Genomic DNA, 24,053 nt, shown 5'->3' on the forward strand with positions numbered 1-24,053 from the left:
TCGTTTGGCCCACGATTGTGATTTCGCTGATATGTAAAAGAATGAATTATTTCCTTAATGAATGCATCTTTCCATGCATAGCAATGCCTCCCTAATCCCAATCTGCACATTGCCTGTTAGATAGAAACGAAAAACCTGCAATACTACTTCCTTTTGCTATAACTGTCACTATTAATATTTGTTTCCCTAGGTTACATTATACACACACACACACATTATAAACAAACAAATGGGGTATAAGAGTTCCTCTACGTCATGTATCACAAGGGGTTGAACATTTGATTAAAATTAAATTAAAATCAGATCAAATCGATTTTGAAAACAAAATAAAAATCAGACATCAGTCTAGTGCCAAAGCGTAAAAGTCAAACATCAAGGGCACAAAAGCGTTGTGGTGAATCATACCCACTTAATATTATGTTCATGAGAATCTGTTTGTCCTTTTTAGATCGTTGGATTCTTCTTGAGCCATGGGGTTGACATCGTTTGCTGTGATCCTGTCTGTCACCATGATCCATCAACTTTCAGGTAACAGATGTGTCTTTGCATGTGGTTCTGCATTTGACTTGTTATTTAACAAAAGACATTTTGTTGTCGTCGCAGCCATGAGCTTGATGATTCCCGAAACGGATACACCACCAACGTCACCCCCAGACTCTTACCCCGTGGGTGACCTGACCCACGCTGCCCTTCAGAGTAAGGAATACCTCGGTCACTCGTCTGCCAACACAGGTATGAAAATCATAACAATGGTTCACCCACAAGCCAGGATGAAAAATCTTTCATTAAACGTCGGCAGGAGCAACGTCTAATCCGACACGGGCAGTGCCTGATGTCAAGCAGAGCGAGTCGACCGCCACGGTGATTTCGCCAGGACTGCTCACCACGGCGTTGGGCTCCTCGTCCGCGGTCGGCCACGCGGGCTTGAGGAGCCGCATGTCCTTCGTTCCTATAGAAGAGGAGACGACCACCACTCTCATCACCACGACTACGATAACCACAATGCACATGCCAGGTAACCAAGCGCATGTTGCCACAGCCCTTTGCTTCAATTATGTTTTTTAATATGATGCAGTCAAAATGTGGATGGAATGTCTCCTTTGGCTTGGGGGTAAAGCTGCTTACTTCTCAAAATATGTCAAGAGACCAAAGAGCTTACTACAGTTTTTTGCGTAGCTTGCAAGACGACACTCAAGTGCCTTAGGACATTGTTCTCTTTTGAATCTACCAGGTATAGATTTACTAAACAAAATATATGACATCAATAATGGAATTCATTTTAATATCAATTCCTGGTGTCTGATTTTGAGCGCAACATCATGCTGAATAGCAACAAGGTAACATGACGCTGTAGCTAGTTATTTTGAATATTTCAAATGTTATATAAGTCATTTCTTTTTTTTTTTGCTATCGACCATAGTATGTGTTATATAACTCATTAATTTTTAAAAATATTTTTGAGTAGCCTTGAGATATCTTTCATCCCAAAATGAGTAAAGCTATAGCACTACTTTGATAAATAATTAACTATGATTCTTTGTACTTTTTGAATATTCCTTTAGCGTTAAAAAGCATATTTAAGTCAGGTCCTGCGAGAAGGAATAAGGTCACACTGGTGATGAAAATGATGCCATGAGCTGAGCCCTAAATGAGCATATCTGACCCAGATGCCTGTCTGTCCGCTAACGCTCGTATGGAGGAAATGCCAGCCTAGCCACTTAACGTGAAGATTCCGCAAATTCAATCTCTAAGTGGCTTACTGGAGCACGCGCGTACAGAAATTGAATATGTAAAAATATCGATCACCGAGGCTTCTGAAGGACGTCGGTGAGGCGAAATCACGACTTCCCATGCATATTTGTGATACTGTAGAGTTGTGTCAGCGTCTGCAGTTTGACAATCTGACTTTTGCTTTTATTGAACAAAGTGCTGCAGATTAACAACAGATCACCATGGCAACAGTCGTACTTGTACACAAGTGCTTTGCGCCCATCTGGGTTGGCTGAAAACAAATCATAGATGGCTATTGTTGTACATGAATGTATTTTATGGCATCTACAGATTCATAAATATGATGAAATGTTTTCCCAGTTCAGTGCAATGCATCCTTGTCCGCGATGGAGGATATTGTCGAGTCACCAGATTCTGCAGCATCATCATCTACTTCCCCACTGGAATGCACCTACAGCATTACAGTGTATGCAGGCTATGGTGTGGAGATTCAGGTAAACACTTTTTTTTTGGGGGGGGAGGACACAACACATATGAATTATTTTGACAAAAACACCCATACAGGTGAGGAAGGTGAATCTGTCCAAGGAGGAATCCCTGACCATTATGGGCCACGGGGATTCCGCACCTAAGCTATTAGCTAATGAGACGCTAATGAGGGAGGGGCAGGTGATTCGCAGCACGACCAATCAGGTGCACATCCACTACCGCAGTCGCCAGTCCAACAACCACGGCAAATTCATCCTGCACTATCAAGGTAAGTTACACCTGTGCCATTTCTCTGAGGGAGTTCCGCAATAGCACCCAGCGCCTTGTCTTGCAGCTTTCGTGCTGTCCTGCACCTTCCCGCATTCCCCCGAAAGCGGCGGGGTGACCGTGACCGACATCCATCCCGGGGGTCAGGCGCACTTCCATTGCGATCCGGGTTTCCAAGTCCGCGGTCATGAGGTGGCCACTTGCGTCAACACCACGCGACCACACTGGAGCACGCCGGAACCTCAGTGTGTGGGTCGGTGACCTCTTTAAGAGCTCGCTCTTGGGAATGTTCTGCATTTCTAAGAGCGACGTCTGCCATGTGATGTTTCCTCAGCTGTGTCTTGCGGGGGCTGGATCCGTAATGCAACAGTGGGTCGGATTCTGTCGCCACCTCCCCCGTCCGTCGCCAACCACAGTAATGGAAACAACTTGAGCTGCCACTGGTTGCTTGAGGCCAAAGAGGGCCACAGGCTCCACCTGCATTTTGAGAGGATCGCGTTGGATGAAGATGACGATAAGTAAGACGGAAAAGCACTGATATTTACTCATTTCTAAAAGTTTAGCATCATGATTTAAAATTTATTATGATTGCGCAGCATCTGTAGCTGGAGTAAAACTATAAATCTGTGATCTGTTTTTTTTAAGTGAATCTGCTGACATCATACTGTGAAAGTGTCCAGAAGATAAAATGTCACTCTGCATTTTGTCCTCTTAGGTTAATTGTGCGCAGTGGAAACAGTTCGCTGTCGCCGCCTCTCTTCGACTCCGATATGGATGACGTGCCAGAGCACGGACTGCTGAGCGAGGGCACCTCTTTGTACTTGGAGCTCACCGCTGATTCGTCCTCTATCCCTCTACTCCTGGCACTGCGATATGAGGGTGAGCATCCACATTCCGTAGAATAAAATTTGGCACCGGATTTTATTATTATTTTATTTTTTTCCTAGCATTTGATGATGAGCATTGCTGGGAGCCTTACATGCCCCATGGAAACTTCAGCAGTAGTGACATCACTTACCAGTTGGGGACCACGGTTACCTTTAGCTGCTCACCGGGCTTTGTCATGGAACAGGGGTCAGCCACTATTGAGTGTGTGGACCCCAGCAACCCCCACTGGAATGACAGTGAACCTGTGTGCAAAGGTAGAACCCTTTTTTTTTTATTATTCTCAGAAAGACTATCTGTCCATCTTGCTAATTTGCTGGACATGATTCTCCTTGTTTCCTCAGCTCTGTGTGGAGGAGAACTGACTGAGCCCTCAGGTACCATCCTATCTCCTGATTGGCCTCAGAGCTACTCCAAGGGCCTGGATTGTTTATGGCAGATTCACGGCAATGAAGAGAAGCGCATTGAACTGGACATCCATATGTGAGTTTAGTGTCAACAATCTTGCTCTGTTTAAGTGACTGGTAAAAAGAACATTTCCTCTTCTCTCTGTTTTTTTTTTTTATCCATCAAATAGCTTAAATATTCGCCACACTGACGTGCTGACCATTTTTGATGGCCGCGATCTCATGTCCCATGCCATCGGCCAGTACCTGGGTTCCAAAGAGCGCTTCCAAGTTGTATCCGGGGGGTCGGAGGTCACTATTCAGTTTCAAAGTGATCCGGAAGACTCCAGTTTCATCTTGAGTCAGGGATTCCTCATTCATTATCGTGGTATGGTTATAATATATTTGATAGAAAGTTGATGGTTGGACTTTCAACTCTACATAATATTTGTTTGTGTGCGTGTCATATAGAAGTTGAGCCAAACGACACCTGCCCCACTCTCCCTCAAATCGAGTTTGGGTGGATCAGCTCGTCCCATTCCTCCCCGGTGAGAGGAAGCGTGCTGACCTATCAATGTCAACCGGGATATGACATCAATGGCTCTGACATCATCACCTGTCAGTGGGACCTTTCTTGGAGCAGCAGCCCACCCACCTGTGTCAAAGGTCAGTCATCGCAATAGGCAAAGCACTACTTTTGTCGAAATGACTCACTTCAACTTGGTTCCTTGACACATGAAAATGCTTTCATTGTTGAATGGTGTTTGTGTTCCCCTTCCAGTCCAGCAGTGTCCCGACCCGGGAGAGGTTGTAAACGGAGCGCGCTCAGTGCGCCCTGAAGCCGGTTTTGCAGTCGGAACCGTTGTGCGTTTCTCCTGTAACCAAGGTTACCAACTGGAAGGCCCCAACCAAATCTCCTGTCACGGACGAGACACCGGTACCCCAAAATGGAGTGACCACAGCCCAAAGTGTGTCTGTAAGTAGCAATTGTTCAGCTCCATTTTTGATTGTGGAAGGGAAAATGCACAACTAGGCCTCTCTGTGTTCTTTCCAGTAAAATACGACCCGTGCCCAAATCCCGGCGTCCCAGACAATGGATACCAAACGTTGTACAAGCACAGCTACCAGGCAGGAGAAACCTTGCGTTTCTTCTGTTATGAAGGCTATGAGCTCATCGGGGAGGTTATTATCACCTGTGTGCCCGGACACCCGTCTCAGTGGAACAGCCCACCACCCTTTTGTAAAGGTAAAGCTCTCCACCGCTCGTTAGTTCGTTCGTTCGTTCATTCGTTTGTTTTCTGCTGCTTTAAATCCATGATTTACATCACTCGGTCTTTCTTGACTATGGATCATTTCGTTTTTTATTTCCCACAGTGGCATATGAGGAACTTCTGGATGATCACAAATTAGAGGGTCGTTATATTTCTCCTATTCTCTTTTCTGTCACACAGCAGCTATGACTTGATTTTAATTCTAACAGAAACTAATTCAGGCTTTTTTCTGACTTTACAGTGTCGCAATCATTTGAGCCCTCCCATCAGATTCTGAGTGAGAACATCGCTCTTGCAATAATTCTGCCCATCATCCTGGTCATCCTACTCATTGGAGGAATTTACATGTATTATACAAAGTAAGCGCCGCTTGTGTTGACTTAAACATCCATGCTCGGATATCGTGTCGGGAATTTACAGGGATATATTAAATGTTGTTGCCCCCCCCCCCCCCCCCCCCCCCCCCTCCTTGCCCAGCATCTGCAGACTAGAATGGAAGCCGCTCTTCTGGAAGTCTCTTTCTCACACACACTCTTACAGTCCCATCACAGTGGAGTCGGATTTCAACAACCCTCTTTATGAGGCTGGGGTGAGGAAATCTTCAATTTCTCTCCTTTATTTTGACAGATTGTTCCTAATTGCTTCCTCTTTTTGACCACAGGATACACGGGAGTATGAAGTTTCCATTTAAAGGTATCTTGGTGAGATGTAAAAAACAATTCAATTGTTTTGGAGGAGGAAATGTTTATTACTATGACACCACGAAATCCCCTTTTGGTTCATTTGTCATCTTTCTATTATATTAGCACCATGTGTTTCTTTTCTTAATTATGGAAGTCCTACTTTGATTGGTGGGTGGAATTGAGTGTTGCATTGGGACTTGTGCCTTACAATGGTTAACAAATTCACAAGGGCAGGGAGGGCGCAGGAGTATTGTTGTTATATTTAGTTCACTTATAGTGAGGCCAAAATCTTGCAATATAAACGATGCGCAAATTTTACACTCTTGACCAAACACTTGAATGTTTTGTGCTTATTTTTTGTGGCAAACGTCGCAAACATGATGTGTTGATTCACCGTTTTCTCTCTTTCTCACGCCGTCTCTGTGTAAAATATACACAAACACAATGAATGTAAATATACGACTTGATTTTGGCTGAGATTGATATATATATACAGTGCTAAATTAAAGATCTATACATATAAACCTCATATTTACACTTCTGAATAGTGATGGGAGGTTGTATATTTTCATTAATTAGATAATGAAAATTCAGTGCCAAAATAAAATGTTAAATAATGTCCTTAAGTGTTTTCATCTGTTGTTGAAGTAGTGTTTACAAAGGCAGTGTTTAGTTTTTATGCTTTGCTGTTTCTGCAAAAACAGCCAGTGTCTCATCACAACATACCGTACATGGGAAGGTGAGGACATGAATGTCATTATGCTTATAGCATGCACTGATTGTAAATTATTGCTTCTGCTCAATCTTGTCATTATCATTATAGTTATTGACATATCAGATTTGATGTCGTATGCACTATGTTGATGAAAAATTACAACCCTGGCTGTTTGCTGTAATGCATTATGTATTTATTGAAAAGGGATTGTTTGGCTCATTCACTGTGCCAAATGGGAGCAGTTGGAGACTGTTGCGTGGTAGACGTAATTATTATCAGTAGCATTTCTTTGCTTCATATATGAGTACATTCTTTTGAACGCAGTAATTTAATTGCTGAGCTGGAAATAAAGTCTCTGTTGAATGGTGTAAAATCTGTTGTGATGTCATTTTTACAAATTATGATAGACACAAAAGTGGCCTAATATTTTTCCCTGGTGTAGTGATTAAGAAGCACTGCATTTGACAGGTGAAGGGTGTTATGCGTTCGTAATGTGACAGGGGGCAGTAACGTGACAAATGTTCTTTTGGGCTGCGTCATAGAAATCGTAGAAGAAGAAAATAGCGGAAGTTGTCGATCCTTCGTTACGGGTGACCCAGTTAGCTGTCAAGATTAACTGAGCAAAATCCTAATGGCAAACAGTTCATTGGGTTACTCTATCCGTAAAGATTTGTTTTTATAATGTCTCGTTTGTGAAGTCGTGAGTCAGGAGCAGAACGAATGTGAAAAGAATTTGCGAAGCAAAATGGAATAGTCAATGTTGTTGTTTTGATTAGCTATGCTAACATTAAAATGAAGTGTCAAACGTTAGCTTCGCTCTCAATTAACTAGAAAGATTTATCTTGTCCTCACGCGTTGTGTTTTGTTCTCGGGCCGATTAGTAATCAAGGAAATTAAAGGATACTTCTATTCGTCAGAGCACTTTGATGTTCAGTGTGGTAAGTACATTCTATTATTAATAACATAACTGCGAAATAATGATTCCCGACCAGACGAACTGCTGTGTCATGTTTTCATATTCTGGTACTAAAGATGAGTGTTGATTTTATTTCTAAAGCTAAGGTAGATTTAATGTTTACTTAAAATAAGTATAAGGCTTATTTGTTCAATTTAAATTAACCCTGGCCCCAGTCCACATATTGATCTCTTTATATGAAGCTATTTGCAATCAAAATCTATTTTGACAGGGTATTGTCAATCCTTGTTGCCTAAAAAGTCTTCCTGTGTCATTCCAGCCAGAAAGGAACCAATCAATCCCATGTCTGCTGAGGCGTCAGTCAGCAGTCATGCTGCAAACTCCACCCAGTCTGCTGTTTCTCAACCTGTTTTCCAGAGCACTGTCGAAGACAGACATCAGGGTCTGTTGGGAAGCAAATATGTCAAGTTAAATGTGGGCGGGACACTTCACTATACAACCGTCCAGACATTGACCAAGGAGGAAAGCCTGCTGCACAGCATTTGCAATGGAGGAACCGAAGTGACCATCGACTCAGACGGTGAGTGGATCTGAAAAATGTTTATCAACGATGTCAACCTTTGTTGGATTTTGGAGGATAATTCCAACGGCTGATTACACTTTCTCATTCTGCATCAGGCTGGGTAATTTTAGATCGCAGCGGTCGACATTTTGGGATCATTTTGAACTTCCTGCGGGATGGCTCGGTACCGCTCCCTGACGACCACAGAGAACTTGATGAGATCCTGAAAGAGGCTCAGTACTACAGGGTCCAGGGACTTATCCAACACTGCCTCACTGCCATGCAGGTAAAGTGGTTGTTGGTTGTACTTCAAACCAAGGACCAATTTCAAACAACATCCTTGGGTTAGTAATAATACCAGTAGTCAGTTCATTTAGTCAATGCTTTCAACTAAATTATTCAATGTTTCATAAATCTATCTTTGTCCCCCTTTAGAAGCAAACGGACATATTTGAAAGTGTGTGTCGCATCCCAATGATCACGTCGGCCAAAGAAGAGCAGAAGATGATTGCTACCTGTAGAAAGGTGCATTGTGTTGCTTACCTCTTTGATATTGTGTTGTAAATGAGCAGACTGTTTAAATTGATTGTTCCCCCCCCCCTCCAACCAGCCTGTGGTTAAGTTACAGAACAACAGAGGAAATAACAAGTACTCATATACCAGGTAAAAAGGTTTTGAACATGAGCTACCTACCCATGAAGTAGAATAATAGATGTTGCCCAATCCTGCTTACATCTAGTAAATCAAACATCTTTTTGTTTGACCAGCAATTCAGATGACAACCTGTTAAAGAACATCGAACTTTTTGATAAACTGGTACTCCGCTTTAATGGCCGAGTCCTGTTTGTCAAAGATGTCCTGGGGGACGAGATTTGCTGCTGGTCTTTTTACGGCGAAGGTCGTAAGATTGCGGAAGTATGCTGCACGTCCATCGTCTATGCCACGGAGAAGAAGCAGACCAAAGTAAGCCTCAGAAAGCCATTCTTTGGAAATAACGACAAATCTCTTACTTTTGGCATCACCTTTGCGGTTTCAGGTTGAGTTTCCCGAAGCTCGCATATTTGAAGAAACCCTCAACATCCTCATTTATGAGACCGGCCGACGGTCCGGTCCCGGGGGGTTGCACCTATTGGATTCTCGAGGGCCCGGTTCCTCGCTGGGCCAATCGGAGGAAGAGGGCGCTGCGGGAGGGGACAGGCGAGTGAGAAGGATCCACGTCAGGAGGCACATAATGCATGACGAAAGAGGCCACGGCCAGCAAACTGTGTACAAGGATTAAAAATGTGAAGACAAAACGGCACGTCGCAACAACCCGTTTCATGGGATGATGGAAATATCTTTCATTGTCTGTAGTCAAAATATTAAGTTAAGGTGTAACGGGAGAGAGGAGAAGTTGTTTACAAGATAAATGATTGTGTATGGCTTTGAAATAGGAAAAACATAGACTGGGATGCAAAACTGGCAGAAATATGACTTCAATATTCTTCGCCTTCTTGGGTGTTGATGATATGCACTGGCAGCCTCCGCTGTGATGGGAACACTTTCAGGCTTGATCTGCTTGTATTTTGTCAGGTTGCCCAACTTTGCATGAATAGATGAGGTGATTTTTGTTTGTTTCTCAAGTTTAGCTTAGATATGTTAACACTGGAATAGTTTGTATAGCCATTTTTTGTGACGTTGTCTAAGGATGAGATTGCTGGGCAGCTCTAATTTTCCGTATTTAAATTATTTCCGCTGCCGCTTTGGGATGTCGTTTTAATTAATTTATGAACCTAATTTATTGTCATGTATTTAACTTTTGTATGCAATCCCAGCGTTAACAATGGTGGGTATACATTTGCACTCTAGCACACATTAAGATTTGCAATGACTAAATTGTGATGTTGTTATTTAAGTTGGTTTGAAGGTGATTGCATTGTATTTTATTCTGAGCCATGATTTTTCCACTTTTCTTCATGTCTTATACCAAACCACTGATACTTGATCCAAGTTATTGGTCTAGCAGTCGTTTAATACGTCCAAGGTTTTTATGTTTTTTTAATACACCCCCCACCCCCGTTTGAGTTAATTGAAAGATGTTTTGCGTGCATGTAAACACTGAACAGTGTCTGTCTCCTTTTAAAATTAACCAATAACATGAATGCACTACTTCACCATCCAACTTCCGTCCCACTGTGGTGACAAATGTTCTGAATAAATAAGAAATCCAATTTGCTTTTTGGTGGAATGTTTTTTTAAATAAACTCGTGCATAATTTGCAAATGACTGTAAAATCAAAAGTAAAACAAAAACACTAAAGTAAATTTCAGCAAGTTATTTTTGTAAACATGTAGTAGTTAAACCGGATGTCACGTCACATCACTTCCGTTTTGTTTCTGCCGCCACTACTAAAGGCGCGTGAGTGTGAATTCGAAAGTGTCTGCCAGTTTGTTTGTACGAGGACGGCTGCGTTCTGAACAATATTAAAGGTACGCGTGTGGCTACTTAAACGTGTATTTAAACCGAGTAGTGTATAGCTGATAACGCTTATAAAAACACTTAACTCGTACAAGCACAACAATAAGCTAAACAAGTCTTTCAGAATGCTTCAACGATAACCGAAAGCTGCTAAAATCACATTACAAGTGTAAACGTGATAATTATGACATAATTTACGATTTGTTGCATCAGAGATCAAGTTTGGATAAGTTAAATAACTATAGCCACCAAATTAGGTGGAAGCTGTACTTTAGCGACACCTGCTGGTTACTCATTGTGGCTGTCAGCACAACAGGATGAACAACTGACATCAACATGTTTCTCAAGCTTGGTTCTGTGTAATTCGTGCTTCTTGCATGTATCCATATGTTATTCAGATCGCTGAATTTGAACCAAGGTGAAACCGGTGGTTGAACAGGAGCTGGTAAAAATGCAGGTATGCAACTTCCCTTGTTATCATCATGAGTCAAGATGACAACCAGATCTTTTATTTTGCTTTCAAGAAGAACGAAAGTGGTGGTGAGTCAGGGGCTGAGGACATCCAAAAGAAAAGAAAAAGAGACACTACAAGTGAGAGTGAAAATGAAGTTGCGTCCAAGCAGATAAAGAGCAGCGAAAGCAAGAAGAACGAAAGTGGTGGTGAGTCAGGGGCTGAGGACATCCAAACCAAAAGAAAAAGAGACATGGAAAATGACACTACAAGTGAGAGTGAAAATGAAGTTGCGTCCAAGCGGATAAAGAGCAGCGAAAACAAGAAGAACGAAGGTGGTGGTGAGGCAGGGGCTGAGGACATCCAAACCAAAAGAAAAAGAGACACGGAAAATGACACTACAAGTGAGAGTGAAAATGAAGTTGCATCCAAGCGGATAAAGAGCAGCGAAAACAAGAAGAACGAAGGTGGTGGTGAGGCAGGGGCTGAGGACATCCAAAACAAAAGAAAAACAGACACGGAAAATGACACTACAAGTGAGAGTGAAAATGAAGTTGCGTCCAAGCGGATAAAGAGCAGCGAAAACAAGAAGCCGACCAAAAAAGACAAAGACGATGCCGCAAAAAAACAGAAGGTGATCTTTGAGTCATTCCATAAAATCTCATTAGTGAAATTGCCTTAAGTTCTTTGCAATCAGTGAAACAAAAATGTATACTAACACGAATACAAAACAAATCAGAACATTAACTTTTTAACATCAAACTAAAACCATCAATTAACTTGAACTTGGCTCTTGTGCTCTCCTAAATCACATACCTCTGGTTGTTTGTACAGGAAAACGACAAAGCGGTGGTAAGGCTGAAACGCTACATTTCTCTCTGTGGCGAGAGACGCAATTACAAGAAGCTCCTCGGTGAATGTCGCTCTGTTCGCGCCATGGTGGGTGTACTAAAGAAGGAGCTGGAAGATATTGGTGTTCACGGTCAGTGGGGGACCTTCATAATTGAGACCGGCTGATATCGATTGGCCATTTGTTTAGCGCACTACATTTTTACACAGGTCAGCCATCCTTGGAAAAATGTAAAAAGGTACGCCTGAAGAAAGAAGAAGCTCGGGAGCTGGCTGAACTGGATGTCAGCAACATAATTGATTGTCAAGGTGATTACGAATATTATTTCTTGGGTCTCCAAATAGATGACTTAACAATACGGCAAATATCGATGTAAAAATAGATTTAATTAAGAATTTTCAAAATTCCTTTACTCAGGCCGACCTAAACGAAGAGGAGCCCTTGCACAACAGCAGCAACACAAATCCCCGCTCGATGCAATCCGGCGGCTGGTAAGCTCTGACAGTGAAGAAGAAAACGTGCAGCGAGGAAGAAGGGCAACTAACTGGGACAACCTAAAGGGAATCATCAGTGATGATGCTGACAGCGACTGAGGCATGCTTCTTAATGCAAATGTTCTGAAAGAGACAATCCTTTGACTTGTTTTTGTTTTTCTTCAAATTGTATTAATATTATATATTACAGCAGGGAGGCACCACATGACTAGCCTGCAGGATAGTTCGGCATCATTTGACCTTGTAATTTAATAAAGTTTTCGTTTGAAAATGCCAATATTTGCAAAAACGTTTTAGAATTAAAGTTTTACGTATTCCCCTTTGTCAAATAATATGTATTAGGAAATTTATTAACAAATTATCATCACATAGATGATCAAAACTAATAATTGTTAAAGATAATTTGAGCAATTTTTTCTAAAAATGTGTATCAAATTGTTAACCCATCACATTTATCAGTAAACAAGAAGCAGCTTTCTGTTTTTAAAGTGCTTGTCACCTGTATTATAGTCCATATGAACGTACCGGAACTAAAGTTTTGTTTTGTGCCGGAACTAAAGTGTCGCAGAGACGGAATCGTTTATAGGCGGACTTGTCCATCTGCTTAATGTGTCCGCACGCCAGGAGGTCAGTGGCGATGTAATGTATAAATACGGACTTTCGGTTTAACTTTAAATTTGATGAAAATATATATATATTAGCATTTGACATGCTTCTAACTTACGAAAATGAAATACCATGAAAACAAGATACTGATTCTGCTGTGAGGTTTACCAAACAAACAAAAGAATCCAGTTAGGTGGAAATGGATGACGATGGTCCAGACGATGCATTTGCTGAGCTCAAGACAAGGGAACTCCGAAGTTGGGATATTGCTCAGATTGCAGCTGGAACTGGTCTCGCTGTTTACGCTATGTGGGTAGGAGTCCTCCAGCCAGGCTTCAGGAAAGTCCCATTGAGGTTACAGGTGTGGTCTATTTGACAGTATAGTGTTCATTAATTATCATCTTGAGTTATTCTTGATTATGTCCCCCAGGTACCCTACATACCTGCCAGTAGCGCCCAAGTGCGGAATGTCATGACATTGCTAAGAGGTCGAAAAGGGGTCCTTGTGGATTTAGGATCAGGTGACGGTCGCATTGTAAGTGCATCTTATCAACACATCTGTTTTGTCAATAGAGGGCATTGTATGTGTGTTTTGCACCTCATAATGGTGCATTCACTCACACTAATGAGAAATAGTTTGAATTATTGTCTTTGAAATCATTCAATGGAGGTCTTGGAGGCACATCGGCAAGGCTTCACTTCTGCCGTTGGCTATGAACTCAACCCCTGGCTCGTTCGCCTGGCCCGCTTCCATGCATGGAGAGCGGGTCGTCATGGCAGCGTGTCCTACCGAAGAGAAGATTTGTGGAAGGTTTGACATTCTCGAAATTTGGATACGTCAAATCACAAGAGTATATTCTTATACATATGAAGAGTGCGAGAATGCCTGACTGCTTTGTTCGTCGTTGCAGGTGGACTTGACAGAATGCAAGAATATTACTGTGTTTTTAGCTCCTAGCGTGGTAAGTGGAACAAACTGCTACAATTACATTTATTTATTCTTGTGTTTCATCATTGCTATGTATTTCTACTTAGCTTTCGCCACTGCGTAAGAAGATGGAGGCTGAGCTTCCTGATGATGCCTTGGTGGTAGCTGGCCGTTTCCCCATACGTGACTGGACACCGTGCAGAACCGAGGGACATGGTGTGGACAGAGCCTGGGCATACAACGTGAAAGCACAAAGACTGCTCACTTCCAATGAAAATAACAAGAGCACACATGGGGACATTAATATGAAAGAAAAAACAGACACCGCTTGAGTGATCATAGTAGGGTGCCCTCCCAACAAACACACTTTTATGATGTAAATGTGTTATTTTAAGAACTTTTAACTGTCTGAATGGTGTGTGGAGGGATGGTTGTTAATAATGCAATGAATGCTTGTATGTGTCATAGTCAGTAACTATGTTTAATTAAAAAAACAAAGTGGCACTGCTAAAATAATGTCACTGTAATTTGGCATTTGTCTTCAAATCAAATGTATAATTTGAACAATCAACGTGTTTAACTTTGAAAGGTAGTAAAGGATATTGGTGCTTTTACTGTCCTAGCTAACTTGACACAAACTGCCTTTAACTGGATGATTCTGCTTCAAAATAGGAAGTGGCCAAGTGAGCCGTGAGATTTTCAATCGAAACGAATTCCTGCGCCGCCCCGATTGCAGAAGGGGGCAACAACACCGCGAGGAGCATATCAATTATTCCGAAATTGTCATCATAATTTAACGTGCACACTCGTTTAATTACCAACGGTTCCGTCGAATTATCGCGAGCACCAGCCATGTCTACATTTGGCAAGCTAGCACGGTGAACGAAAACGATGCCTTCATCCTTCTAGAAGAGCTAGTGAGTTAGCCAATATTAGCATTCGGCTAAACTGACGTTCGCGTCCCGATACTTGATACAGGAACGCAACACGCTAACCAGAGCTGCACATGTTTCCAGGGTCGGGACCAGTGGTGCATGTCAGCTAAAAGAAATGCTTTTAGAAAATCAACGGGTAATGAAATCGCACGAGCATGTAGAACAGTTGCACGTAGCATGCTTTATTTATCACATGCTTAGTAATCAAGAACCAGTACAAGTCGAGCGAGATTCGAGTCAGTGAATGTTATTTTTTTTGTGTGTGCAAAGTGAAAATCAGTGTTTTGGTCGTGGAGTCGCGAATAAAAGCGAGCAGACCATGACGAGCCCCCTTTGCGGTTACGTTAGCGAGCTGCACCTCAGCTAACGCTAACTGCAGTTTTTGGCTAGCTCGGTAACTTAACGTTGTCTTATTAGTGTAATTAATCCGTGACTAAAAGAACTCAAGGACACATCCGAGGTAGCACAACATGGTAAGTGCAATGCGCACTATTATTATTCTTGTTATATTTTTGTGTTTTTGTTGTCGCAATATGTCCTCTTCCTGTCATTAATGCTAAAAGCTAACATGGGTCATAAAATCACATTTAAAGCCAAAGAAAAAAAAAGATATTGCCTTTTAAAATAGTTAAATGAATTTCCACAAAGCCGGTTTCGTTTGAATATTAGATCATAGGCCTTTGAAGGCGTTTTAATGATGTAACGGTTTGCAGGTAAGTCACAGGATGCGAAAGCTCCTTGGGCCATTCCACAACAAGACGCCCATCTTGCTAAACTAAACACTTCCTTAGTCATGTTGAGCCCCGGCAAGTTGTGGCCCATGTGAGGAATTTCCACGCATGCCACACAAGTGCCTCTTTATAAAATAGGCCTTCAAATCTGAACGTATCCAACGTTTTACCCACGTTGACATTTAGTCTAGGAACAGAAACTTCATGTCACCTGGAATTGTAATAAATGTTTGCAAGTACTGTATTGTACTCGTTTGACTTAGTGTTAAGCAAATACGGCCTTGAAATGCAATCTCTGTGTTTTTTTGAGAAATATGTCTTGTTTTGTTTCTCCTGCATTCATCAGGCTTCTGGCGAGGCGTCACTGCGTGCACTGGAGAGCCTGATGACAGAGTTTTTTCACAGCTGCACAACCAACGAAAGAAAGCGAGAAATAGGTACGTGTGCCTTTCATCCGATCGGATCGATGCACACTGGCACAATTCCATACTTACCGGTCTTATTTACGTGCACAATTGTTTGCATTTCTTTTGTACTGCACTTCCTCCACTGTGTACAAATGAAGTGTCGCAGTCCACCTTTGGTGGGTTATCAAGTGATCAGTGCGACTTCCTTGTTTCTACAGAAGAATTGCTGAATAACTTTGCACAGCAGACTGGAGCGTGGCGCCATTGCTTGTTCTTCCTTTCTAATACCCGGAATGAGTACGTCATGATGTACAGTCTCACAGTATTTGAAGTAAGTCTTTTTTTTTCCCCCCCGTCGAGGTTTAAAGTAGAGCAGTTCGGTGGAGCATGTGGTTAGGCTCTCCGCCTCAAGTGCGCCGCTTTGTTGTGCTGCCTTTTCAATCTGATTCCACCATGAAAAAACATGTCTCAGATTACTCGTAGTCGAGCGTTCTTCAGAAAGTCCCTAAATCGTGTCATGGGACTGACTGTCTCGTTGATTTTCAGAACCTGGTGAACAAGATGTGGATCGGTGTAGCGTCGCAAGACAAAATGGAAATTCGCAGCTGTTTGCCCAAACTCCTACTTGAACACCACAAATCCGTGCCCTATTTCATCCGGAATAAACTCTGCAAAGTCATCGTGGACATCGGTCGCCAGGACTGGCCCATGTTCTATCACGATTTCTTTACAAATACGCTTCAGGTAAGCCCCGTTGATGTTCACGAGACCTTTACCTACCTCCGGCCCATTGCAGGACTTAACGGCGGCTGTCATTTGTAGTTGATCCAGTCCCCAGCTTTGGCACAGTTAGGCCTGGTAATGCTGAAAACCACATCCGAGGAACTGGCGTGTCCTCGGGAAGACTTGAGCGTTGCCAGGAAAGACGAGCTGCGTAAACTGCTGCTGGATCAGGTACCGACCATGCTTGGACTGTTGACAGGTAAGAAAGGCTGTTTTCCGAGTTTGCTCATGTGACGCTGGCAAGCGGATTGGTCTGTGCAACTGTGATGATGTCATTGTGTAAATTTGACCTCACTGTCTGACCCTATTTGTTAGGCATTTTGGAGACGTATTGGGACAAGCACAGTATCATCGCTTCCACGCCGCCGCCCTCACCCACATCGGGAGAATGCGGTGGGTGGATCGTTATTGCTTGGTCAATTGGATCCAAATGCAGCCGTGAGCTCATCCATCACTCTCTTTTCAATCTTCCAGTGGAACTTTTAGGCACGTTGTTTCAGGGTAGTCAATACTCAAAGCTTCTGTGCCAGCCCATGGCGGCACTGGACTACGAGAGCCAGCAGCTGTGTTGTCTGGTTCTGGAGTGCTTGGCCCACTTGTTCAGCTGGATTCCGCTGTCCACTCACATCACCCCCACTCTGCTGGCATCCATCTTCCACTTTGCACGCTTTGGCTGCGATCTTCAGACCAAAGCCAAATCCGGCTCCTTCATCTCCTACACCTCGTCGTCTTCTAACGAACACCTGGACGCCGGGACGTTGCCGCCCTCGTCAAACGGCGGAGGGCGACAGGGCGAGGGCGGCGGCAAGGTTGACCGTTCCCGCCTGGGCGTACTCGCCATGACCTGCATCAACGAGCTGGTGTCCAAGAACTGCGTGCCTGTGGATTTTGAGGAGTACCTCTTGCGCATGTTCCAGCAGACTTTCTTTCTTCTACAGAGGCTCACTCGCGAAAATAACGCTCACACAGTCAAGAGTAGGCTACAGGAACTGGATGAGAGGTTTGTGGTCTCTCTTGTGAGTTTGTTTCTCTCAACATAATGTTTAGAAGGTCAGTCACATGTGTGCATGTCATTCCACATCCCCTTTTAGTTTAAACACAGCACCTTGACTTCTAGGCTGCACTGTGACACGTTTTTCTTCTGTTTTCCAGTTACTTGGAGAAGTTCACGGATTTCCTGCGTCTTTTTGTCAGTGTTCACTTGAGGCGGATTGAGTCCAGTCCTCAGTTCCCTATTGTAGAGTTCCTTGCCCTGCTTTTCAAGTACACTTTCAACCAGGTAAGGAACTTTTCAATTGGTGCTATCTATTTTCCACATCTGCATGAAACTTGGAGCTGTCCAAACAATAAGCGTCGATTGTTTGGTGTCTTTCCACCCCAGCCTACCCACGAGGGCTACTTTGCCTGTTTGGATATTTGGAGTGTTTTCCTGGATTTCCTTACAACCAAAATCAAAAGCAGACTGGCCGACAGAGAAAGTGTTCTCAACAGGTACCCCATTTCCACAATTCCCACTCAATTTGTTTTGCGTGAGGTCGTTCAAGTGCAAAGTGCGTTTCTTGTTTTGCTTGCAGGTACAAAGACGCCTTAGTGCTTCTGTTGAGAGAAGTTCTGAACCGCGTGCAGTTTCGCTACAACCAGGTTCAGTTAGAAGAACTGGATGACGAGACGCTGGACGATGATGTGAGAACTCAAACTGCAGAGGAATTGCAAATCTGTCAAATTGCACTATAATGGGTTTTATTTGGTTACCATAGCAACAGACTGAATGGCAGAAGTACCTGCGTCAGAGTCTGGAGGTTGTTGCCAAGGTGATGGAGTTGCTCCCTTCTCATGCATTTTCTACTTTGGTAAGAAATGGTTCATCGCTTGTTGTTTGACTGCGATCTCCATCCCGATTAATTCCTTTATTTTTCCCGATAAGTTTCCCATTCTTCAAGAAAACTTGGACGTGTACTTGGGTCTGCAGCAGTTTATCGTGACCTCTGGCACAAGTAAGAAAGCATTTGAACGCTTACGTCATCATGGTGGTGTGTTGTCGTGCTCAAATGTAAACTCTATCTACCCTTGCAGGTCGCAGGCTAAATATCACCGCTGAGAATGACTGCCGGCGACTCCACTGCTCGCTCAGGGACCTCAGCTCCCTTCTCCAAGCCGTCGGGCGCTTGGCCGAACATTTCATCGGGGAGATTTTTGCTGCGCGTTTCACTGACGCCCTGGCAGTTGTTGAGAGGTATGTCAGAGCTTCTCTTAACTGATCATTTTTCGCAGTTAAACAAAATCTAAACTTTTGTGATGCTTTTTTCTTCTTTGTTTCCTCAGGCTGGTAGAAGTAACTTGCTACGGGTCCCAGACCAGCTTGTACGACCTGGAAACCGCAGTGCCTTCTGTGCTCAAACCAGACCTCATTGATGTGTAAGTAACATTGAAATTATTCTGCGACTCACCAAATCTTCAAAATGCACGACGGCCTTGCCGAAAGCTAATGACGCACAGCTCATGTCAAAATCAAATAAATTTACATCTGTGTGTGTGTGTGTGTGTATTGCAGACATGCACAGGCCCTTGCTGCTTTGCAAGCCTACTCTCATTGGCTGGCGCAGTTCTACAGCGAAGTCCACAGTCAAAACCAGAGCCAATTTATCAACCTCATAACGTCTGCAGTGGACGCCAGTAGCCCCCTAATCACTGCCAAGGTAACCTTTCCTGATCCTAAATATGATGTCATTCATCTTGGTTAAGAAAAAAAGTTCTTTGTCATGACTAACAGTTGTTGTTGTTGTTGTTGTTGTGGTTGTTGTGTGCAGGTACCGGAGAAGTTACTGATGTGCGCATGCCATCTGATGCTTTCCATAACCTTGACGGTGCGACCCGTCTTTATGGTGACTTTGCCTGCTGTTCAGAACATCTTTAACCTCATAACCGGGAATCAGACTCACAGGCTCCCCGCAGAGGTGACCACGTGTTGCGCAAGCATGCATGATCTTTGACCCACTGGTTCAATGCAAGGGCTGGATTGTCATTTTTACGTTTGCATCGTTGCAGGCTCACTTGCTGGTTTGCCGGGCTTTGTCCAACATGCTGCTTCTCCCGTGGCCAAATTTACCAGAGAACGAGCAGCAGTGGCAGACGCGCTCCAGCACCCACGCCAACATGCTAGCGGCCCTCACAAGGCAATATCGTATGTTAAGAGGGACAGTAAACATCACTCCACGACGACCAGAAATGCACGACTGTAGGCCTTTTTTTCTCTTTTTACTGCCGAATGTACTTTTTTTTTTCCCTGCCCTGCTAAATTTTGTATTATTTTTTTTTAAATCAGTAAAAGCAGTGATACAGCACACCTTGCCTGTCCTTCGAGACATAGTGGACAGCATATCTGGAGAGTCCACCAAATCCCGTCAGATCTGCTATCAGAGTTTGCAGGAGTCGGTCCAAGTGTCCCTCAGCCTGTTTCCCGTGTTCATTCAGCAACCAGGTTTGTTTTTCCTTCTCTTTCTCCTCCTTAGAATTATAAAAAGATGGTTTTATCGATGGTCCCGCTTTCTTTCTTTCTTTCAGATGTGACCGATGAGATGTTGGCCTTCTTCTTGACGCTGTTTCAGGCGTTGCGAGTCCAGATGGGCGTCGCCTTCACTGGACAGATCCTCCACACATTCCTCAGCTTGTTCACCAGGTTCAACAATCTGCTCTTTTGGGAAGCTTGTGTGCTGTCCAGATTTAAGGACTGGCGTAGAAGTCAAACTGCTTGATTGCTGAGGGACTTAAGTTACTCATTGAAAGTGATGTCATGATGTGTGTGTGTGTGTGTGTTTTAGGGAGCAGCTGGCAGCCAGTATTTTGCAAGAGGGCAGCGCAGGGTGTCGAGTGGTACAGAAGTTCTTGAAAATCCTGCAGGTGGTGGTACAAGAACCTGGTCAGGCTTTCAAACCGTTTCTACCTAGTATTCTCTCTCTATGCATGGAGCAGGTCTACCCAGTTGTGGCAGAGGTCAGTTGGAAGCAATATGCGTTCAAAACTAGCATTCGTTTGCTAACGGACTCTCATCTTTTGGCAGCGGTCCTCTCCTGATGTCAAAGCAGAGATGTTTGAGCTTTTATACCAAATACTTCACCAAAACTGGAGGTACTTTTTCAAAACTTCTATTCTGACAAGTGTCCAAAGAGGAGCGCCCGAGGACGCCATGGAGAACGAGGCCCAGTTCACAGCTGCCATGCAGGTACATTTTATGATGCTGTTAGCGACTGCGTTTAGCCACGTGACCATTTTATAGCTTCTACGACAAATGTCACATTTTTAATCTTCAAGTGGGACACGACTTGCGCCTTATTGTCTCCGTCAGGCTTTCGGCCAGTCTTTCCTGCAGCCCGACATCCACATCTTCAAGCAGAATCTCTCCTATTTGGAGTCCCTCAACAGCAAGCACAAATTGTATCACAGAGTAAGGAGCAGCAGTCATAGCAGTAATAGCCACGACTCATCCATCTGATCCATGCCGGTGCTTGGTGTCCCTCCAGAAGCTGTTCCGGACCTCCATGCTCTTCCACTTCATCAACGTGCTGCTGCAGGTCCTTCTCCACAAAAGTCACGACCTACTCCAGGAGGAAATCACCCTGGCCGTATACAACATGGCCTCCGTGGACTTTGATGCCTTCTTCTCGGCCTTCATGCCCGAGTTCCTCAACGGCTGCCAGGGTGTGGACACCAACCAGCGAGCCGTCCTCGCACGCAACTTCAAGATAGAACGGGTAAGAACAACCAGCCTGAAACTTCTCGAAACCCCACCCCACCCCAAATTAACATCTTTTTTTTTTTTTCCTCCCCCTCTCTTCCCCCTTTCCAAAGGACCTGCCTTCGTTCACTCAGAGCGTGCAGCGGCTGGTCAACGACCTCCGCTACTACCGACTGTGCAACAGCAGCTTGCCCACCGGCACCATCAAGCTATAGCCCGACTGAACCACTTGACCCGGGACGTTTAATTAAGGAGCGCCCGCGCTGACCAATTTGCCCAACACTCCAAACACGGCTTTGACTCGCTCACGTGCTCAAAGTTGTAGGAAGGTTGCGGATGCTGCTGTTTTTTCTTTGAGTTCTACTGTAGACATTTGGCGCATTGTCGTTGTTTTTCTTGTTGTTCAAAGCAGCGTCCACCTTATGTCGCCAATGGTTCGTTCATTGGTAGAAAATGATCACCTGGTCTGCAGTTGGCTATTTTTTTTTTTTTTGTTGTTGTCTTTTTGCCCCAGACCCGGACCACTCTGAGCCAGGCCTTCTTTCCCTCGTCTCGGTCGCGACGCCGAGCTGGGACTGAGCACTTTTAACTCATTTTGAGTTCTTGAATTGTCTGCTTCTGTTCGTTTTTGCCTTCAGGTTTTTTCATCTCCAAAGGAGACAGACTCTCAACTTAGTCTTTGACGTCATTCCATTCTGAAAGACAAAATTTGCTTGATTTAATAAAGTGCTTTTTTTTGTAAATACCACTCGTGTGATAGATTTTCGTACAAAAACCTTCAGCTCTTCAGATTTATTAATTATTAACTGAGATTTGGAACTAAAACTCACAAACACTGGCAGTCTGACCACTGGAAGAACTTTAGCCCACAACAAATAAATGAAACAAGCGAACGTACTCCTGGCATCAGTTGAGTTAAATGTTTGTAGACCGTCAACAGTCCAAGCGGGTCAGGAGAGGGGGGGGGGGGGGGGGTCCTGAGTTTAAATTGCCAGTCTGTCGTTTGCGGCAGCTGACTCTAAGGCACGAGCATGTTGTTGCAACGAGTTATGTTCCTCCCACTGTTGTCTCCATGGAGCAGGCAAACTACCAGAAATGTGATTGCCCGCTTCCCCGCTGTGCCACTGGCTCACTTCCGGAGCAACTCCAGTAAGTAGCTTATTTGTTTTCTTTTTTTTTTTTCCTGTTGTGTAGCGTGTTGGTGACATAATTTTTCTCATAGATGATAAATTTCTCGTGTAGGGCACCTGACCCACACTTCTCCATTATCTTCTCCCACAAGACCATCCTATTTTCCTGCCCCCTTCTAGACCAACAGCACCTCCTAAAATAATTCAAACTTCGCTATTTAGACTTAACTCCCAGCCCAGACTCAAAATTCTGTTGGTGTGCAGTCTTCTTGTCACATGTATGTTTAATTGGCAGCATGCAGCTTTCCGTTCATGGGAACACTTCTTCTCTACAAGCAAACATTGGAAGTTTGTTTTAAACCCAAATACATTTTTCCCCCGGTCTAACATGGTCTTTGTTAGTTTTGAGCCATGCCAAGAATATCATGATCAGATTATAAACTGACATTGAAAAATGGATCCTAAAATGGATGTTACTACTTTCCTTGATTTCTACACACAATTCATCATCCAAAATCCACATTTGAACGAGAACTGTGTAACGTCATCGCAGGTGTGGCCAATGTGAAGGAGCGGACTCTCATTGCCGTCAAACCAGACGGCGTCCAGCGTCGTCTGGTGGGGCAGATCATCCGGCGTTTTGAACGGAGGGGCTTCAAGCTGGTGGGCCTGAAAATGCTGCAGGTACATCTTCCACTGCATGTACATGTTTTCACTGGAACTAGTTGTAGTTTGCGTTTTGGATGTGTTGAAGGTGTCCGAGGAGCTGCTGTCTCAACACTACTGTCAGTTGACGCAGAAGCCTTTCTATTCCAGTCTGGTGGACTACATGACTTCTGGGCCTGTGGTTGCCATGGTAAGAGCTCAAAACAACATCCTGAAGATTCCTAGACGTTAAAAGTTCTTTATGGTTCTTGCAACATTAAAAAATACAGTAGCATAGTAGGCCCAAGTGTTCAAAAAATAAGACAGAGGATTTATTCCCCGAAATTTCATTTTTGAGTTTTGTGAGCCACTCTAAAACGATCCACTGTATGAATATTCATTTTGGGTTGAACTCTAGGTGTGGGAAGGGCACAATGTGGTCCAGTCCTCTCGAGTGATGGTAGGACCCACCAACCCTGCTGCAGCCCCAGCAGGCACCGTTAGAGGAGATTTCAGCCTTCACGTCAGCAGGTAAAATATCCTTTTCACGTCTGGGTATGTCTTCTCATCGCTGGAGGACTAATTGTGTTTTGGGTTTTTTTGTGCAAAGGAATGTGGTCCATGCCAGCGATTCTCTGGAGGGAGCCCAAAGGGAGATTGAGCTCTGGTTCCAGGGGAAGGATCTTGTCAAGTGGGACTGCTGGGACCAGACGTTAACATGCGAGTGACGCTACCTCTGTCGCCGTTCGCTGCTTTAAAGGTCCTTAGAAAAAGATGTACAGTATTTACGTAATAAATTTACCTCAGGAAATTTGTTGGTGCAAACAAACAAAATAGTGGAGATTTTGTTTTTTTCTCATTTAATTGCATTTAGCTTTTGTCTTATTGGATGGAAATCAGTTTGGAATTTCAGAGGTCAGCATGCAAGGAGGGAACGGTGAACATTTTAAAATACAAGTAGTGATGTAAAATTACATTTTATATTGTCGATAATTGCAA

General features: G+C 43.7%; 6 protein-coding genes and 1 long non-coding RNA gene across 10 annotated transcripts; 6 read left to right on the forward strand and 1 right to left on the reverse strand.

The window, feature by feature from the left end:
- The first annotated feature begins 792 nt into the window (after positions 1 to 792).
- On the forward strand, positions 793 to 6,800 carry sez6l2 (seizure related 6 homolog (mouse)-like 2). Its single transcript, XM_049744062.2, has 16 exons — positions 793 to 1,015; positions 2,092 to 2,225; positions 2,296 to 2,488; positions 2,555 to 2,740; positions 2,822 to 3,005; positions 3,203 to 3,366; positions 3,435 to 3,629; positions 3,717 to 3,855; positions 3,950 to 4,146; positions 4,230 to 4,424; positions 4,540 to 4,734; positions 4,813 to 5,004; positions 5,133 to 5,171; positions 5,271 to 5,388; positions 5,507 to 5,618; positions 5,691 to 6,800. The coding sequence occupies exons 1-16, from the start codon at positions 937 to 939 to the stop codon at positions 5,718 to 5,720; spliced, it is 2,352 nt and encodes a 783-aa protein (XP_049600019.2). The 5' UTR covers positions 793 to 936; the 3' UTR covers positions 5,721 to 6,800.
- Positions 6,801 to 6,969: 169 nt separating this feature from the next.
- On the forward strand, positions 6,970 to 10,115 carry kctd13 (potassium channel tetramerization domain containing 13). 2 transcript variants are annotated; one of them, XM_068653398.1, is made up of 7 exons: positions 6,970 to 7,365; positions 7,667 to 7,923; positions 8,022 to 8,191; positions 8,341 to 8,430; positions 8,516 to 8,568; positions 8,673 to 8,868; positions 8,942 to 10,115. In XM_068653398.1, the coding sequence occupies exons 2-7, from the start codon at positions 7,686 to 7,688 to the stop codon at positions 9,182 to 9,184; spliced, it is 990 nt and encodes a 329-aa protein (XP_068509499.1). In that variant the 5' UTR covers positions 6,970 to 7,365; positions 7,667 to 7,685; the 3' UTR covers positions 9,185 to 10,115. The 2 variants fall into 2 exon arrangements, with proteins under 2 accessions (XP_068509499.1, XP_049600097.1); XM_049744140.1 differs by having other exon boundaries at positions 6,971 to 7,365; positions 7,663 to 7,923.
- Positions 10,116 to 10,236: 121 nt separating this feature from the next.
- Positions 10,237 to 12,474, forward strand: hirip3 (HIRA interacting protein 3). 3 transcript variants are annotated; one of them, XM_049744132.1, is made up of 6 exons: positions 10,237 to 10,373; positions 10,761 to 10,819; positions 10,887 to 11,447; positions 11,648 to 11,795; positions 11,873 to 11,971; positions 12,081 to 12,474. In XM_049744132.1, exons 2-6 carry the CDS (start codon positions 10,814 to 10,816, stop codon positions 12,254 to 12,256), a joined length of 990 nt encoding a protein of 329 aa, XP_049600089.1. In that variant the 5' UTR covers positions 10,237 to 10,373; positions 10,761 to 10,813; the 3' UTR covers positions 12,257 to 12,474. The 3 variants fall into 3 exon arrangements, with proteins under 3 accessions (XP_049600089.1, XP_049600090.1, XP_049600091.1); XM_049744133.1 differs by having other exon boundaries at positions 10,890 to 11,447; XM_049744134.1 differs by having other exon boundaries at positions 11,007 to 11,447.
- A 436-nt stretch (positions 12,475 to 12,910) lies between these two features.
- On the reverse strand, positions 12,911 to 13,347 carry LOC125983182 (uncharacterized). The gene is made up of 2 exons (XR_007486646.2): positions 13,207 to 13,347; positions 12,911 to 13,131 (listed from the first exon to the last, which is right to left on the reverse strand). It is a non-coding gene; the product is annotated as an uncharacterized lncRNA (long non-coding RNA).
- On the forward strand, positions 12,963 to 14,207 carry antkmt (adenine nucleotide translocase lysine methyltransferase). Its single transcript, XM_049744154.1, has 5 exons — positions 12,963 to 13,124; positions 13,194 to 13,298; positions 13,434 to 13,574; positions 13,675 to 13,725; positions 13,799 to 14,207. The coding sequence occupies exons 1-5, from the start codon at positions 12,963 to 12,965 to the stop codon at positions 14,021 to 14,023; spliced, it is 684 nt and encodes a 227-aa protein (XP_049600111.1). The 3' UTR covers positions 14,024 to 14,207.
- A 192-nt stretch (positions 14,208 to 14,399) lies between these two features.
- On the forward strand, positions 14,400 to 22,024 carry xpo6 (exportin 6). Its single transcript, XM_049744048.2, has 24 exons — positions 14,400 to 15,099; positions 15,704 to 15,794; positions 15,983 to 16,095; positions 16,311 to 16,508; positions 16,587 to 16,746; positions 16,863 to 16,940; positions 17,022 to 17,547; positions 17,700 to 17,826; positions 17,929 to 18,038; positions 18,122 to 18,230; positions 18,305 to 18,397; positions 18,472 to 18,541; positions 18,621 to 18,780; positions 18,870 to 18,962; positions 19,099 to 19,243; positions 19,355 to 19,501; positions 19,593 to 19,782; positions 19,870 to 20,025; positions 20,109 to 20,223; positions 20,366 to 20,537; positions 20,605 to 20,766; positions 20,890 to 20,988; positions 21,065 to 21,295; positions 21,393 to 22,024. The coding sequence occupies exons 1-24, from the start codon at positions 15,097 to 15,099 to the stop codon at positions 21,492 to 21,494; spliced, it is 3,450 nt and encodes a 1,149-aa protein (XP_049600005.1). The 5' UTR covers positions 14,400 to 15,096; the 3' UTR covers positions 21,495 to 22,024.
- A 138-nt stretch (positions 22,025 to 22,162) lies between these two features.
- Positions 22,163 to 24,053, forward strand: nme4 (NME/NM23 nucleoside diphosphate kinase 4). Its single transcript, XM_049744156.2, has 5 exons — positions 22,163 to 22,428; positions 22,963 to 23,093; positions 23,164 to 23,265; positions 23,473 to 23,585; positions 23,665 to 24,053. The coding sequence occupies exons 1-5, from the start codon at positions 22,311 to 22,313 to the stop codon at positions 23,780 to 23,782; spliced, it is 582 nt and encodes a 193-aa protein (XP_049600113.1). The 5' UTR covers positions 22,163 to 22,310; the 3' UTR covers positions 23,783 to 24,053.

The sequence above is a fragment of the Syngnathus scovelli genome, chromosome 16 (genome assembly GCF_024217435.2).
Source record: "Syngnathus scovelli strain Florida chromosome 16, RoL_Ssco_1.2, whole genome shotgun sequence".
In the NCBI taxonomy this organism is placed as follows: Eukaryota; Metazoa; Chordata; class Actinopteri; order Syngnathiformes; family Syngnathidae; genus Syngnathus; species Syngnathus scovelli.